General features: G+C 35.2%; 1 protein-coding gene across 3 annotated transcripts in view; it reads right to left on the reverse strand.

The window, feature by feature from the left end:
- CEP120 (centrosomal protein 120) overlaps positions 1 to 15,558 on the reverse strand; it is a 78,737-nt gene that overhangs the window by 29,038 nt on the left and 34,141 nt on the right. For 2 of the 3 annotated variants that reach the window (XM_060143478.1, XM_060143479.1), the window contains 8 exons: positions 14,392 to 14,541; positions 13,412 to 13,594; positions 11,506 to 11,602; positions 11,249 to 11,401; positions 10,601 to 10,690; positions 6,606 to 6,698; positions 5,383 to 5,544; positions 1,721 to 1,843 (listed from right to left, as the gene is read on the reverse strand). In XM_060143478.1, coding sequence (XP_059999461.1) covers positions 1,721 to 1,843; positions 5,383 to 5,544; positions 6,606 to 6,698; positions 10,601 to 10,690; positions 11,249 to 11,401; positions 11,506 to 11,602; positions 13,412 to 13,594; positions 14,392 to 14,541 — 1,051 coding nt within the window. The remainder of the gene's footprint in view (positions 1 to 1,720; positions 1,844 to 5,382; positions 5,545 to 6,605; positions 6,699 to 10,600; positions 10,691 to 11,248; positions 11,402 to 11,505; positions 11,603 to 13,411; positions 13,595 to 14,391; positions 14,542 to 15,558) is intronic. The other variant, XM_060143480.1, reaches the window with a different exon arrangement.

Genomic DNA, 15,558 nt, shown 5'->3' on the forward strand with positions numbered 1-15,558 from the left:
CTACTATAATGATTAGACTCTAGGTTCTAGTCAAGCAGCTATCCAAATATGCAATAGATATTTTAATCTTTTTTATACTTTTGTTCAGTACTTCTTTTTGGAATAACCTCACCCACATATTTACCTATTTAAAGTTTCACCTATTCTTAGGCTCCATATACAATGTCATGCCTTCTTTATACTTAGTGTGTTGATTTCAGAAGTTGACTTTGTTTTCCCTTTGGACTCATGGCATTTAGCAAGAGAAAGTTAGACGATATCTGCTCGTTTGCCTTTTGCTTTAATTATTTGGGTATGTTCCTCGTCTCCTTCTGTAACTTGTTATTTACTTGACAGTATCCTGAACATTTCTGAATCATTCATAATGGCATTTAGCATGGTATCATAAATAGCATACAACTTTGCTGGATAATGAAAAACCAACTCTATCAATCAGCATCCTGCCAGGAATCTAGAAATCAGAAGCAATTTAATACAGGAAACCGGTTCAACAGATAAAGGAAGAGCAGAAAGGCCAAAGAGGATATGGTGAGGCAACCCAGTAATCAGCAGCAGCAAGAAGCCCCCACCTCTCCTAGGTAGGAGGGACTACAAAAAGGTACCAGGAAATAGTAGTTCTTAATACAAGCAACCCACAAACTGGGGATGTCCAGTGGGCTAGAACCACAGTGGAGACTGACTAAAGGAAGCTGGAGAAGGGATGCCTGGTGGGAGATGGAACCATAAAAAGATGTAACTACTGCCAGAGAAAATAAGGGAGGTAGAGAGGCAGAAAGAGAGAGAAGAAAGAACTACTCTGGCATCTTCCCAACTCCTATCTACCAATCTTCTGTTAGTGTCCCCTAGTGGCTGAATCTACAGAAGAGAAAGGGCAAGGAAGCCTTCACTACAATGCTGAGTGGGAACAGACAGGCAATGGCTGCCACGACAATTAAATCCTTAAGCTTCTAAAGCTTATTTTCCTGTTTATTATTAACTCTGTTATTTTCTTAAGTATGCTATATCTTTTTAATAATGCCTAAAATTTATCAAACTCTAAAATGCAAGAGCTCATATTGTCAAACTTAGATTGTCTGTTGGATATTACACATTTTTTAATGCCTAGAACTTGAACATTCTGTCTGTGGGGAATCCCAATATAAATGAGAGTCAGGACCTGGCTTCCAACTGCAGAAAGCAAAATAGGATGGCTATCGCTTCTTCCAAACTAAGAGTAGAGTACAGACCTGTGATTTAAATGCGTGCTCCTACCTGAGACAGTGAATCTAAAGGGCACTAATACGGAGAGAGGGTATTCACAATGGCTACTGCAAAACTGAGAGTTCAACAGCCTAACACTAGAATCAGGGGAGACAGAATCCAGGGACATGGCAGTCATGGCACCAACAGTAGCATCCTGAGTAGACTGTTTTATGACAGGATGGGCCCATGACTTGCTTCCCCCAGGTTTTTTAGCTTTCTTGACAGGTTTGTGAATTCCTCTAGTCCAAGAGTTACTCAGTTCTGTTGTCTGTAACCAAGGACTGTGGTATAAGCTATAACTGATAAAAGCTATGAAATTCAAGTATTGACAATGCCATGTGCCTCAAATTCTCTGATATGTTATTTGGTATCAGAATACTACAGTTAAATGTTATTACATTGTATATTCAAGTATCATTTTTTGTTTTATAAATTTACCAGTAAGGCTAGTTAAATTGCCATAAATTGACATGGGTACCTTTTCCAAAGTGAGAAGATTTATTTCAGACTGTAGCCGAATTTCTGGTTTGCTGCTTTGCTGATCCTTGAACTGATGGAACTCTTTTTCCAAAATCTTATACTTATTTTCAGCATCATTGAGCTGTATTAAAAAAAATTATAGCCACTTTAAAACAGCAGTACGCAAAGTTTAGTATTACAGAATTCAATTCAATAGTGTCATTTTTTACTTTAAGGCATGTTTATATTAGAAAATTTAGAAAATAAAGTATAACGAAAATTAAGATCTCCAGTAATCTTAAAAATTCAGTAAATCAACAATATACAATTGATTACAATACAATTGTACAATTGTATTGATTAACAATACAATGCAATCGATTAACAATATACAAAACCTTTTTAGGAGTACGAAATTTCTTATAAAACCAGTATCTTGAGAACATTTTTGTTAAATTTTGGATGGCAAATGGAAAAGTCGATTTATAAAAATACTGAAAATAATTTTTAAAAATGCAACATGTAAGATTGAGCATTATACCTGATTATCGATGAAAGCATTATACCTGATTATCGATGAAAGTAATTTTAATGCAGTATTATTTATTGTTCCTATAATTTGATACTGTATGAATTTCATAATTCCAATGCTATTACAACTTACGGATTATTTGGCCCAGTCCCTTCATATTTATAGGTAGGAAAATTGAGGATCAAAGAGCTAAATTACTGAGGCAGTGCCAAAGAGCTAGTGAGCTAGTCACTAGGAGACGAATGAAGAGAATTCAGATCTTTTCATCCCCTGGAATGACGCTCTAATGAATAGTTCCTTAAATTAAAAAAAAAAAAGAGAGAGAGACTGCCTTGACTAAACACTGTAATTTCCCTTAGAATGGTTTCAAAACTACCAAGAAAAAGAAAAAAAGATATAAAGGTATTTTTTTTTAATGTGGGATTTTTCTAACCAAATGCAAAGAAGCACTGTTTAAAGATGCTTTCTGAAAACATACACCAATATGACTAGCCATCTTTAGATAACCCAATTATCTCTTTAAGACTAAGACTTAACTAAATGCGAAATACTGAGAAAACTGGTGGCAAAAATGGAACTTAAATTACCAATAATAAATTCTTGTTTTATGCTAATAATTATCAATAATTCTAATTAGGATTTATCTAGCATCTTTAGGTAATGAATATCCCACACATGGAAATTTTCCATATAACTGAAGTTTACCTCTTTGAACATGTAAATTTTGTTTAAAGTTGAATAGAAACCTCTCTAAAGAATCTGTCACATTTTTGTTTTAAACAAAAACTAATAAACTTAATATTTGGCATTTTTTGACCATTCAGGATATTATCAATCTACTATTAAGAATTACTAATCAAGCTACTAGGCATACTGGGTTCTTTTTCCTTTGCTAAGTGGCCTATGAACTACATTGATTTTTTTCAGTTCTGATAACTGCCTTTACATATTTGAATATATATACTTTATCTTCATCACCTTGCACTGACAGTGTATCTATCTGTCCCTTCTACCTGTCCAGTTAGAATTGTGTGTATAGTACATGTAACCTGGTTCAGAGTAAGGGCCTAAAAAGTTTTCTTATTTATAAAAGGGGAAATGTTTACAGTCATGGACTTTGCAATTTGGGCATCCCAGAAACTTCTGCTGCCCACCACAGTTTTTTCCCCAGGTCTTAGCTTATGTTTTAGAAGTGCCCTTATGTTTTAGAAGTGCCCCGGGGAATTTTTCCACAATACCAGTTCTTCCCGCCAAGGTTCTTCCCACAACGTTGCCAGGGTTCTTCCCACAACGTTGTAAGCTAATTATACCAGTCTGGGACAGGGTGGACACATGGATTTTTTCATGAGCTCCCCCGGTAATTCTAATACATGTTAGAAGCCTTTGTTCTAGATGGCTGAATCTCCCTGATAAGTGGTAGAAGATAAGCATTACCGGCGAATCCCATCACAATTGCCCACTTTTACAACTTTATCTTTCATAAATTTACATGTGACCACCACAATAACAATCAAATTTATATTTATAACCACCTAAATAATATGATCTTAACTGACCCTGAACTGCTATGGAAACTATTCTTCATGCCAGGATTTACTAAAGACTTCAGAGGCATTCATCATACATATCTAATCTACACTGAAATGTTTCAAGACAGATAGATAAGCTTCATTTTTAAAAGCCTGAGCCTTCCTTTTTCCAGCAGATATTTATTAAGCCCCTATTATGTGCTGAAGACTGGCTGGGCTCCAGGCATACAGACAGAAACCAAAACAGTTTTATGGAACTAATAATCTGACACTGATCAAATTATCACACTAATGAAAATAAAAACAAACTGCTATAACATATCATAAAGAAATAGAATAAGAGAATAATACCCCAAGAAAACATATAACAAAAACTTGACCTAGACTTGGACAGCAGGGGTCAGGGAAGATTTCTCTGGGAAAGTGATGCCTCAGCTGGAAACTGAGGGGTTAGTACAGTTCACTAGGCCAAGAAAAAGCAGCACACACAAAGATCCTAAGGGTGAAGCATGCATGGTATGCCTGAGGACCTGAAGAAGACGAGTGTGGCTGGAGAGCACACAGAAAAGGTGAAAGAGTGGGAGATGAGGTGTGAGAGGTAGGCTGGGTCCAAACTATGCAAAGACTGGTAGGGCTAGGTAGTAATTCTGATCTTTATGAGCATTAAGACAACCCTGAATTTAGAGGAGGGTGTCATGATTCCAAATTTCAAAAATATCACTCAGGCTGCGACAGAAGAACAGGTTACAGGGGTCCATTACTGACACAAAGAATACTTACAGCAAGGTCAAGTATGGACAGGAGGATCATGGTGGGTTTTAGATGCCTTTAAGACACCCAAGTAGAGATGTCTAAAAGGCAATGAGATAAATGGGTTGAGTGCAAAGGAAAGGTTTGGGATATAAATGCACAAGTCTCAGAGATACAGATTGTCTCTGAAACCACAGGCACGAATAAGATTGTTTAGCACAGTGTAAGTCTGGAGCTTGGAGGAAGTCCAATATTTAATGGCTAGATAAAGGAAAATAAACCTGCAACAGACCTGAGGCATGGCCAGAAAAGTAGAGAAAAACAAGAAGAGTGATGTTATAGAATTGAGAGAAGAGAATATATAAGAACAACAGTGTTGATGTTGTCAATAAGTTTGTCAGTAAGTTTGAGTAAGATGAGAAATGAAAAACACCCACTGGTGGCTTCTCTGACAACTGGCTGGCTGGGACAATGGGGATGGAAAGCTGAGGTGGATGGGTTGAGAGGTGAGAAAATGGAAAGGAGCACAGACAATTCTCTCATGAAATTTGGTTCTTAACTGAACTTGGTCCAGTGATATATGAAGAATATCTACATTTGCTCAAAGGAGCAAAAAATTTTAAGATGAGAGTTAACTAAAATATAGCACAATCTCATACAAATAATTATAAGGGAAGTAAGATTATTCCAATATAGTCCTCAGCTTTCAGGAAAAGAAGATCCAACTTACATTTGACTCTCAGTGTAGTAAATGTGATTAATAATCCAAATTACTGGGAATTTTTATAACTCCTTAGTGAATGATTTCTATTATTTCTAGAATGCAAATAAACTCTAAGTTTAAAGAGATGACAGGTATTTTCATCCAACCTGTTGCTGAAGTCGGTGTTTATCCTCTTCTAGTTGCTTCATCTTCAACCTTTCTAGTTCTACTTGGTGAACACAATCTTCTTTGGCCCTACGGATAGAGTCCTGGAGTTCTTGCAGGTTCCGTTCACGTTCTGATTTCAGTTCCCTTCTTTCTCTCTGAAGCTTAAAACAGGTACATCTTTAAGAGGCTGACCTATTATACTACCTGCATTATACTAGTCAATATTCTATTACCCTTATATATGGTCAAATGTTCAGAATATTTTATGAAGTGATTTTTATATCATTTTCAGGTATTAGAGAGTTAATGTTTAAGTGTACTAAATTATAAATTTTCAATCATTTACTCCTAAAATACAAAGTATTATCCCAAAATCCATATATGATGCATAAATTCAATTGAAAAGGCCCTAAATGCTTAAAACCCCTATTTGAATAAACCCATTTTATTATGTAAGCAAATATGCCCAAGTTTCTTCACGTCTTTAGAAACTTCTTAGTTTTTACCTAATCACATAGAAGATAACAAAGCCTTAGTATTAGGAACAAATACACATTATGTTTAGGTTTAACAATCTAAATCAATTTAGAAATTGCCGAAAATGTGCAGAGATAAGGCTAGGGTGATATGCTGAGAAAATTTTAAGAAACATTTGGGTAAGGAAGGGGCATATAATATTTCACAAGGAAGAAATTCTAATAATTTGAGGTGAACTTTATAGTAATTTAAAAAAGTAGTTAGGGTACAATTTAATAAGACCTAACAAAAATGCTAACTAGGCATGGTACTAACGTAAGTTTATCCTCTCTTGGGATCTAATCTTCAATAGGCAAGAAGGAGGTATATTCCCTTCTTAGTGAAATACGAAATCATGATTCTAGGTCCCTGAGCCTACACTACATTTTCTCTTTTCTCTAGGTAGTGCAACTATCCATTCCTTCCACATAATTGCGAAGGTAACCAAAAATCTCCACTATTGCAAAAGTCAGCCAAAGCTGACTGAATAATAGTTAAGAATTTCAAATAACAGTTTTCTACCTAATTCCTCACCTTCTAACATATAAAACATGCTTCACCTAGTTGAATAGCAGTTTTCTCCATAATGTCTGAAAGACTATTTCCATGAAATATACTTTATACAGTACAAAGGAAAAACAAATGAATGGTATGAATTTAATATATGGATTCTGTGAAATAAAGGCATGATAGATGAATAGAGTACCTCTGATTCTGCAAGGGCCAGCTGCTGCTCTCGCTTCTCCAAGTCAACTAGGGTTTTTTGAAGTTTTCCTTCGAGAACAGTATATTCAGCAACCTAAAATATAATAAAAGTTATCTTTTCCCCAAATTCAAAACACAAATTCAAAAATGCATATATTATGATTTTACTGAAACAGAGGATCTGAGACTAGGAAAATCATGAATTACATATACCAATTCAAAGCAGAAATTCTTTCCACTATACTCTCAGGAAGGAAGCCAATCTAGCTTCTGCTTGGGTATCTCTAGTAATATTCAGTCTCCTGAGGAAGCCCTTCTCCCACTGGGTGGTAAGTTAGACTGCCAGTAAAATCTTGTGTTTTAGTAAAAACTTAGCTCCTTAAAAATCTGCCTTGCTCAATATTCCAGTATTTTTCTGAAGCCCTTAGTCACTTATGCTCTTTCTCTGGAACTAAGACTGGTGATAGGCCAGCTATCACCAATCAGTTTCAAGTCAGTTCTCCTATTATTGAGATCTAGTCCTTTATTACAGTTTAAACAACTGAGTTCTTAATTGCTTCTGAAGCTACAGTTCCTGCTTGGGACCTTAGCCTAGTACCCCAATTTGTACAAGCCTAAAGTCCTGCTCTGCTCTGTCTTTAAGGATGTGAGTCCCATTAAGGATAGAGGTCTACCTGCTTGGCCTGTATAGGATCCTCTCTCATGGTTTTCTATCTTTTAGTTCAGACTGATCATATTTACTAGGACTTTCTGAACCAAATTTTCTGTCCTCCTCACCAACAAGTCTCCAGGTCCCAGGCCCCAACCTGATTTTCTCTTTACAAGCCTGGGTTTGATGCTCGTTAGAAGCCCTGTTTTTAAGCCTTTAATCCTGTTTCTATCCCTTGGGAAGAAAAAAAGTATCTTCACATATTTGACTCCAGTGATAGCCATCATACATCCTCCTAGTCTTTTTTTCTCCAAGATAAGCACAAGCGTCAACTATTATTCACATGTTATTATTTCCACATCCTCTAATACTTGTATTTAATCTGGAGTCTACATTCTAAACTAAGTCCTTTCAAAAATATGGTACCCAGGGGGCTTCCCTGGTAGCGTAGTGGTTGAGAGTCCGCCTGCCGATGCAGGGGACACGGGTTCGTGCCCCGGTCCGGGAAGATCCCACATGCCGCAGAGCAGCTGGGCCCGTGAGCCATGGCCGCTGAGCCCGCGCGTCTGGAGCCTGTGCTCCGCAAGGGGAGAGGCCACAACAGTGAGAGGTCTGCCTAACGCAAAAAAAAAAAAAAAAAAAAGGTACCCAGAAGTGATCTCACTAGTTCAGAGACTAAAGAATGTGCACTGCTAAAGACAGGTCAACAAATGTCTCCTAATTTTAACTCCATCTAAAATTGCATTTGCTATCTGAGGATCCTAGTCACACTGTTCATTATGTCAAAGAAAATCCCCAAGGTCTTTGTTTTTAAACTTGGAATAACTACACCCATTGTCCAAGTGAATGTTTTACTCTGACTACAGAATGACATTTTTCTTTATTAAACTTTATTTTGATGATTTAGCTCAACATACCAACCAAGCAAGATCATTTATTAATTCTGTTAACTCTACCACTGATTTTTGGTTCACCTTTAAATTCTTAACCAAATCACTAATATAAGTGTGTCAAATTCTGAGTGCCACATGTAAAAAAGCCTTATAGAAAGACAGGTAAACAGGATGGGGAGGAAGTATTCAACCCATATGTTCGTCCTCTGGCAACCCAAACATCTTATCCATGTACCATCACAGATGCGAAGTACTCCCAAATTTATTTTGCAAACTCAACCCCCCCTCCAGAGTTGCAGACCTGTAAATCCAAATACCTGCTGAACATGCCAAGAGTCCCCATAAATCTCAAACTCAAAACTATAAAACCTGAAATCATTCATTATCCTTTTAATTTTTTTTTTTTTTTTGCCGTACACGGGCGGGCCTCTCACTGTTGTGGCCTCTCCCGTTGCGGAGCACAGGCTCCGGACATGCAGGCTGAGCGGCCATGGCTCACGGGCCCAGCCGCTCTGCGGCATGTGGGATCTTCCCAGACTGGGGCACGAATCCGTGTCCCCTGCATCGGCAGGCGGACTCTCAACCACTGCACCACCAGGGAAGCCCTATCCTTTTAATTTAAACAAATATTTATTGTATACGTAGCAGATGCTGGGCAAAACAAAGTCATGTGGAATCTATACTCTCAGAGAAGACAAACTATAAACAAAGAAGTGAATATTTAATATAATAGTAGGTAAATGCTACGAAGAAAGTAAAGCAGAATGAGGGGACAGTTAGTGCCTGGGGGCAGGGGAAGAGAGCAGTATTTTGGATACAGTGGTCAGAGAAGGCCTCGCTCACATTACTCTGAGCAGAAACCAGAAAGTATCTCTGAAAGAAAAGCAGTCTACAGATCCTGAGGAGAGAGGTGGCTTAGCATGTTTGAGGAAATACACAGAGGCCAAGATGGTTAGAATAGACTGTGTGAACAGAAGGCTGACAGAAGATGAGGTCACAGAGAAAGCGAGGGGACAGATTACAAAAGGCCTTGTAGGTCCTGGTAAGAACTTCGAGTTTTATTCTAAATGTGATGAGGAGTATGATGTGTTTTAAGGAGGAGGAGTACATAATCTGACTTCCTCTACTCTTGGCTGATATCTCAAGCTACAGGGGTCAGTAATGGAGGACAGGATACCAAGTTAAGAAGTAAATGCAGAGACTCCGCAGTGCCAATGCAGGGGACACAGGTTTGATCCCGAGCGGGGAAGATCCCACATGCCGCACGGTGCGGCTGAAAATAATAATAATAATAAAAATAAAAATAAATAAAGAAGTAAACGTAGTTATCTAGGAAAGCGATTGTGATTGCTTAAACTAGTAAAATAGTATGAGAACGTTACAACAGTGTTTGTCCATTTCCTCACTTCCATACTTTGAGTTATTTTCATCATATATTTTGCTTTTACATATAAGCATCAACATTGAAAAACACATCAGTCACATTAAAAAATGGCTCAAAGATTAACTTGTCTTAAAAGCTAAATGTGCTGTATCATCTGAAGGCTTACTGTGATAAGATGCATACCGTAAGCCCTACAGCAATCACTAAAAAAAGAAATACATATTGCTAATAAGGCAACTGTAGAAATAAAATGGAATCATAAAAAAAAGAAAAGAAAAATTCAATGAATGCAAAAGAAAGCAGGAAAAGAGAGAAAACAAAGAATGTATGGGACAAATTGAAAACCAAGAGCAAGATAGATTTAAACCCAAGCACGTCAATAATTAAATATAAATGGCCGAAAAAAACTTTAAAGAATTTTCTAGTCCATACCCTGTCCTGTCTCTTGATCTAGTGTAGCAACTACCCTGCCACGGTCTTCTCCCATTTATAGACATTTCATTAACCACTAATATGAGAGTATTTTTACAGACTTGAATTTGGAATATTTTAGACAAGTCTAATTTTCAGGGTTGTTTTACTCAATACCTTGAGTATAAATAGATAAATATTAAATTTTGGCTTTCTGGAATAAGATCAGATGGTCTCACGTTATCATTCTAAAAGATGTGACTTATAACATTTCATGATTCAATCTTTTAAAACAGCTTAAGAGTTTTTGGTCCTTTTTATTAACTAATAGATTATAATGTAACATTTATATATACTTAAATGTTCTATTTTCTTTTTAAATACAGAGATAGGCTTCTTCTCTAAAGTATTCACTTTCTATATTTATTCACTTTTTGAACAGGTAATAACACATTTGCAGGGTTCAAAATCTAAGGAGTACAAAACAACTTACAGTGAAAACCCTTCTTCCTATCCCTGACCCATTCATTCACTTTATCCAAGCCAATATATAACCACTATAATTAGTTATTCCTTCCAGAGATTTTCTTTAATGTATATAGAAGATACTATCATTAATATTCTTTCTTTCCTCCTTCAATTTTTATAAAAGTCATTACCTTTTTCTTTACTAGTGATTCCCTCTCTCGGTCCCTTTTCTTCCATTCCTCTGCAAGAGCTTGCATATGAGCCAGTTCTTTCTGCTTTAGCTGTCAAAGGAAGAAAAATAAAGTAAAAAAGAGAAACCCTAAATATTTCAAATAAATAAACCAGCTGTTTTCAGTTAAATAATTAATATTGATCATGATATATTTCTTTCAGACATTCCATTTTATTTAAAACAAAACAGAGGATGCCTGAGGTGAGTAATACCCATATGAGTATAATTCAGGACAGTATAAAGTTAATAGCTGTTTTCTACCTCTCTTGTTTAACAACTAATGATTCCAGCTTCCAGGAGGGTATGATAAATGAGATCTTGAAATTAAAAGAAACCTTCAAGTCCTTAACCTCTGAATTCTAACCTTCAGTGCTAATTTTGCCCACAAATCATGGAGAAAGTTTAGGAGAATCCTTTCTGAGTGGCTTCTGTGAAGCTGTCACATTTTGAGTAATTTTTAATTCTTCATTTTTTTAAAGAGTAAGGCATTCTTGAATTCAAAGAGACTAGACAGAGTACCAATGGAAAAGGGAGAAAAGCCTACTATGGAGAAGGGAAAATATACTAAATAGACAAAAAATCTTTTACGTAACATTTAAAAAGTAACCTGATTTTCAAAAATGTCTTCCTGCATCTCTTTCCACATTTCTAGCTCAAGTGCTGCTTTGTACTCTAAGGTTTCACGAGGCTCTGTCTGGATTTCTGAAGGACAAGGTGCTGGAGGAACAGAAGATGGCTTTTGTTGTACAGCAGATACACCCTAAGATATGAATGAAAGAAGCATACTAAAACAAACACACTCACGCATATATACACGTTAGGTCTGTTTTAAAGAATAATTTCATAAGATTCAATGACATATACCTGAGATGAATCAGACACAAAAATCTCACGCATTTTCACTAGTCCGTAATCTTCTAAAGTCACTGTGTAAGAAAGATCTACTATCCTGTTATTTGACCTACAAATGAAATCAGAGATATTTTAAAACTCATGGAAACACTTTTATATTATTTCCTTTTACTTCCCCAATGCTAGAGCACTGAGTAGACAGCATGTCTTGCACCTGACACTTGCTGCTCAAAGTGCAACAGCTTCTGCAGACTTCAAGACCTTCTATATATGTGATATTATATGATCACAAACACAGTATGAAGTACATACTTACATTCACTACAAAATGACCTACAACAGTTACAGATTTGAAAAAACTGAACAGTATAAAAAAGAAATTTTATATCTCACTGCCCACAGATAATCACTGCTAAAATTTCATTTCCTTCCTCTTTTTTAGATCTGTAGATACACATGTACTCATGCACATAAAATCATACAGTTTTGTCCTTTTTTCCCCATTTATCCTCCTGCATTTTCCTCCTGTGTAATGACAAACATTAATTAAAAAATATAATTTTTAATGCCTGTAAAACACACTAATGAATTTATGTAGTAAAATTTTAAAAACTTAACAATTCCCCTACTCAATTATATATAGATTATTCTAGACTCTTTTTCTACTTTGCCTGGAATGAACAGCCTTGTTCATAAATCTTTTACTGGATATGAGCACTGCTTCAGGATTAAATCCTAGAAGTGGGATAATTATGTTACTTGTATTATAACGAATACCTTTCTGTATCACAGAACCTGAATGCAGCATTTACCATTAAATAAAAGGACAATGTTAGAGGAAAATAAAATTCTACCAACAAAAAAATGTGGCTTTGTTTAAATCAAACAAAGCTTTAATGAATGGATCCCACATGATTAGAACTCTTAATAACTTTTACATTTTCTTCTTCTAATGTCAGATTTCAGAAGAAATGAATAAAATAAAATGAAGCGCTATCATCTCTGAAGTTTTCACTTAGGTAAATCTCTTAAAACGTCTGTCTACAGAGCAGGGCGATAAAAGTTATTCAAAGCAATCAGCATTAAAATAACTTCCAACAAGTAATGATTATTTTCATTATATTCTACTTACAATAAGAGAAAAGAATGCTGATTTTTAAAAGAATTTTCAGTTAACCAGAATAACTGATTCTCTAAAAACCTGTTCCCAGATCTCCAAGTGAATAAAGGTCTACTATACCCTTCACTCTCTGAAAGTGGCATGGATGAGGAAAAGTAAGGGAAGAAATTCCAATAATACTTCTACATCTCAGCTTTTTACTGGGCCTGATTTTCTTCTACAGTCTTACTATGCTTTAAAAATAAAGGCATGTGATATGTAAGGTTAAAGTCAATTTAAATTTCTATTGTTAAATATAAAAAGATAACATATTTGTTGAATGATTTTGTGTAAAATATGTGAACTCAAGTTTTTCACTGTGGCAGTGAATTTCAGGGCAAAAAAAGAATATTCATTTTTTAAAAGTGTCGAACGTTTGCAACGTTCTCCAAGTATATTTGAGGCAAATGTTTAAATATTTTTCTAGTAGAAAAATTCAAAATAATGTAAAAATACATTATAAATTTGACCCTGAGTTACTAAGCTAAAAAAAACCAAACTGATCCTGAACTTAAAATTATCAGTCTAAAGAGAGGAGAGAGAAATACTTACTCAACACTCTAACAGTATTATGGTAGCACAGATTCACTCTGTGAGGATATAGTAGGTACCAGAAAGCTAAAGAGCAAACTGGGATATAACCCCCATAGGTCAAAGAAAAAAGATCAGAAAAAAAAAAAAAGACATGAAAGGATAAGGTTGTAGCTGGCTAAACAGAATAAAAAGCAAAGCTAAGACCAGCTCTAGGAAATGCATTACCCTTGTGCTGCTATAATAGGCACGCTTTCACTGAAAGTTTGTCGCCAACACTGTTCACCATTAGAACCTAAAAAGCGAGTTTTTTCTGAAGACAAGATGTTAGAAAGTTGGATTCTGGCAATTCCCAGAAGTAAATCTTTACTCATTTTATCCTTGTGCCATAATTCAACCAGCAATGGAATCCTAAAAGGAAAAGAGAAACATATGTTCATACCTATCAACTCTGAACTAAGGCTTTTCTATCAACTCTGAACTAAGGCTTTTCTGGACTAAAATTTTTGAATTCCTTCAATGTAGCCAAAGATGTTTTTGCTACCTGGAATGTAAAGGCTCAATTCCACAGGTAACAAACAGAAAATACTATTAGATTTTTTTACACCTCTTCCTGTGCAATAAAGAAAACCCTTCCGAACACTACTATTCCCACAAATGGTTACATAACGTTTAGTTACTCTTCATTCTTTCTTTTAAAATTCTTTTCAAATTGTGATACTCTGAGAAAGTAAAAAGACACTTCACAGATCTCATTTTTCGTCACAAATCCATTTCAGATGGCTGGATCAACATTTCCATTTTATATAGATGAAAAAACAGAAAAAGCAAATAATGCATTAGTCATTAAGTAAATCAATAATAAAAACTAAACAGTTTATTTATCATCACATATTATATTAGGAAAAAGCAAGATTACTTTTCAAGGTTCCTTCATTATTCATATATTGTTTTAAGAAAGTTCTAATATCCCAACTCAGGCAAACAAGATATGAAAATCTAAAAAGAGCCCTCGTAACCACATAAAACTTTATAGTGGAACCACAAGTGTCACAGATTTTAAATTTGTTTCTAGATTCGCAAATGCATAAGCAGCTATGGATGTAAAAATATAGGAATTCCTCTTGTTAATATGATACAAATTTTCAAGAGTTGATTTGAGAAAATAATATCATAATATAATATCATACACACCATGTATACATTACCTTAGGAAGGTATCCTGCAGCTGATGAGGCATAGTTGCAAAATCAAATGCACAGTAAGATTGGGGAAGAAAAACTTCCATGTTTTTCCGAACTTCTATAGGAGGATTAGTCATAATAGGAGCTGCACTTCCGAAGAAAGGATATGAGTACCTAGAATTTAAGAAAAACAAAATCCTATAGTTTACAAATTTAGTCTGTTAAAAAGTATAATATGAATATTAAATAAAAATTTTTTCATAGATAAATGGTACAAATACATTATGGTTTTAATCCTATCACCAACTTTAAAATTATACAAATATTTTCAGTGTTGATATAAAAATCACAGAAATTATAGAGAATTATAGAGAAAATTATAGAGAAAATGCATTATTTGCACAGCACTGGTTTCCAAAGTTCCTTTACAAGATCCTCTGGGGAAGGAGGAGTATACACTGGTATTTTGAAGGCAATACACCAAATAAGAAAGAGACAGTCACTTTGATACACTTCAAATAAGACAAAGATTCAGAAGTGAAAATGACTCCACTAAACAAAGACAGAGCTGCCATCTGTTAAGAGCTCCCTGAGGTATACAAATGTAGCAAATTAACATATTGTACACATTACATTCATACAATGTAATATGTCAAAAATATTTTTATAAAAAAATAAATACTAAAATGTGGGGGGGGGGGGAAAAAGAGTTCCTGAGGGCATGGGTCTTACCTTTTTCATCTTTGTGCTCCCAGAACAGTTTCTGTCATATAGTAAACTGTCAAGAAATGCTTGCTAAATTTAATTTCTAAACCGATTTTTCTTTATATAATAATGTCCTGATTTTGTATGAGCTAAAAAAACCCTTAGTCAACTCCAAAAGGATGCATTCATAGTATTTTGTCTCTGAATTGAGAAGCAAGCATGAAAGCAACTCAAATATACTACAGATGAATCAAAGAGTGGCATAACACTATTACTTTCTTTCATCATAAAAGTCACATCAGATTAAATAGAAGAATGTCTGACTACGGCTGAACTTATTTTGTACGTAAAGCCAAATAGAGATATTGTAATGCTCACTTAAATTTCATTTTATAATTTGTTATTCATTAATAAAACTAGACTTTAAACTCTACTAGTAGAAATTGCTTTTCCTACAAGAATCCTGCTCATAAACTCAATTCCTAC

Source organism: Lagenorhynchus albirostris, chromosome 3 (assembly GCF_949774975.1).
Source record: "Lagenorhynchus albirostris chromosome 3, mLagAlb1.1, whole genome shotgun sequence".
Classification (NCBI taxonomy): domain Eukaryota; kingdom Metazoa; phylum Chordata; class Mammalia; order Artiodactyla; family Delphinidae; genus Lagenorhynchus; species Lagenorhynchus albirostris.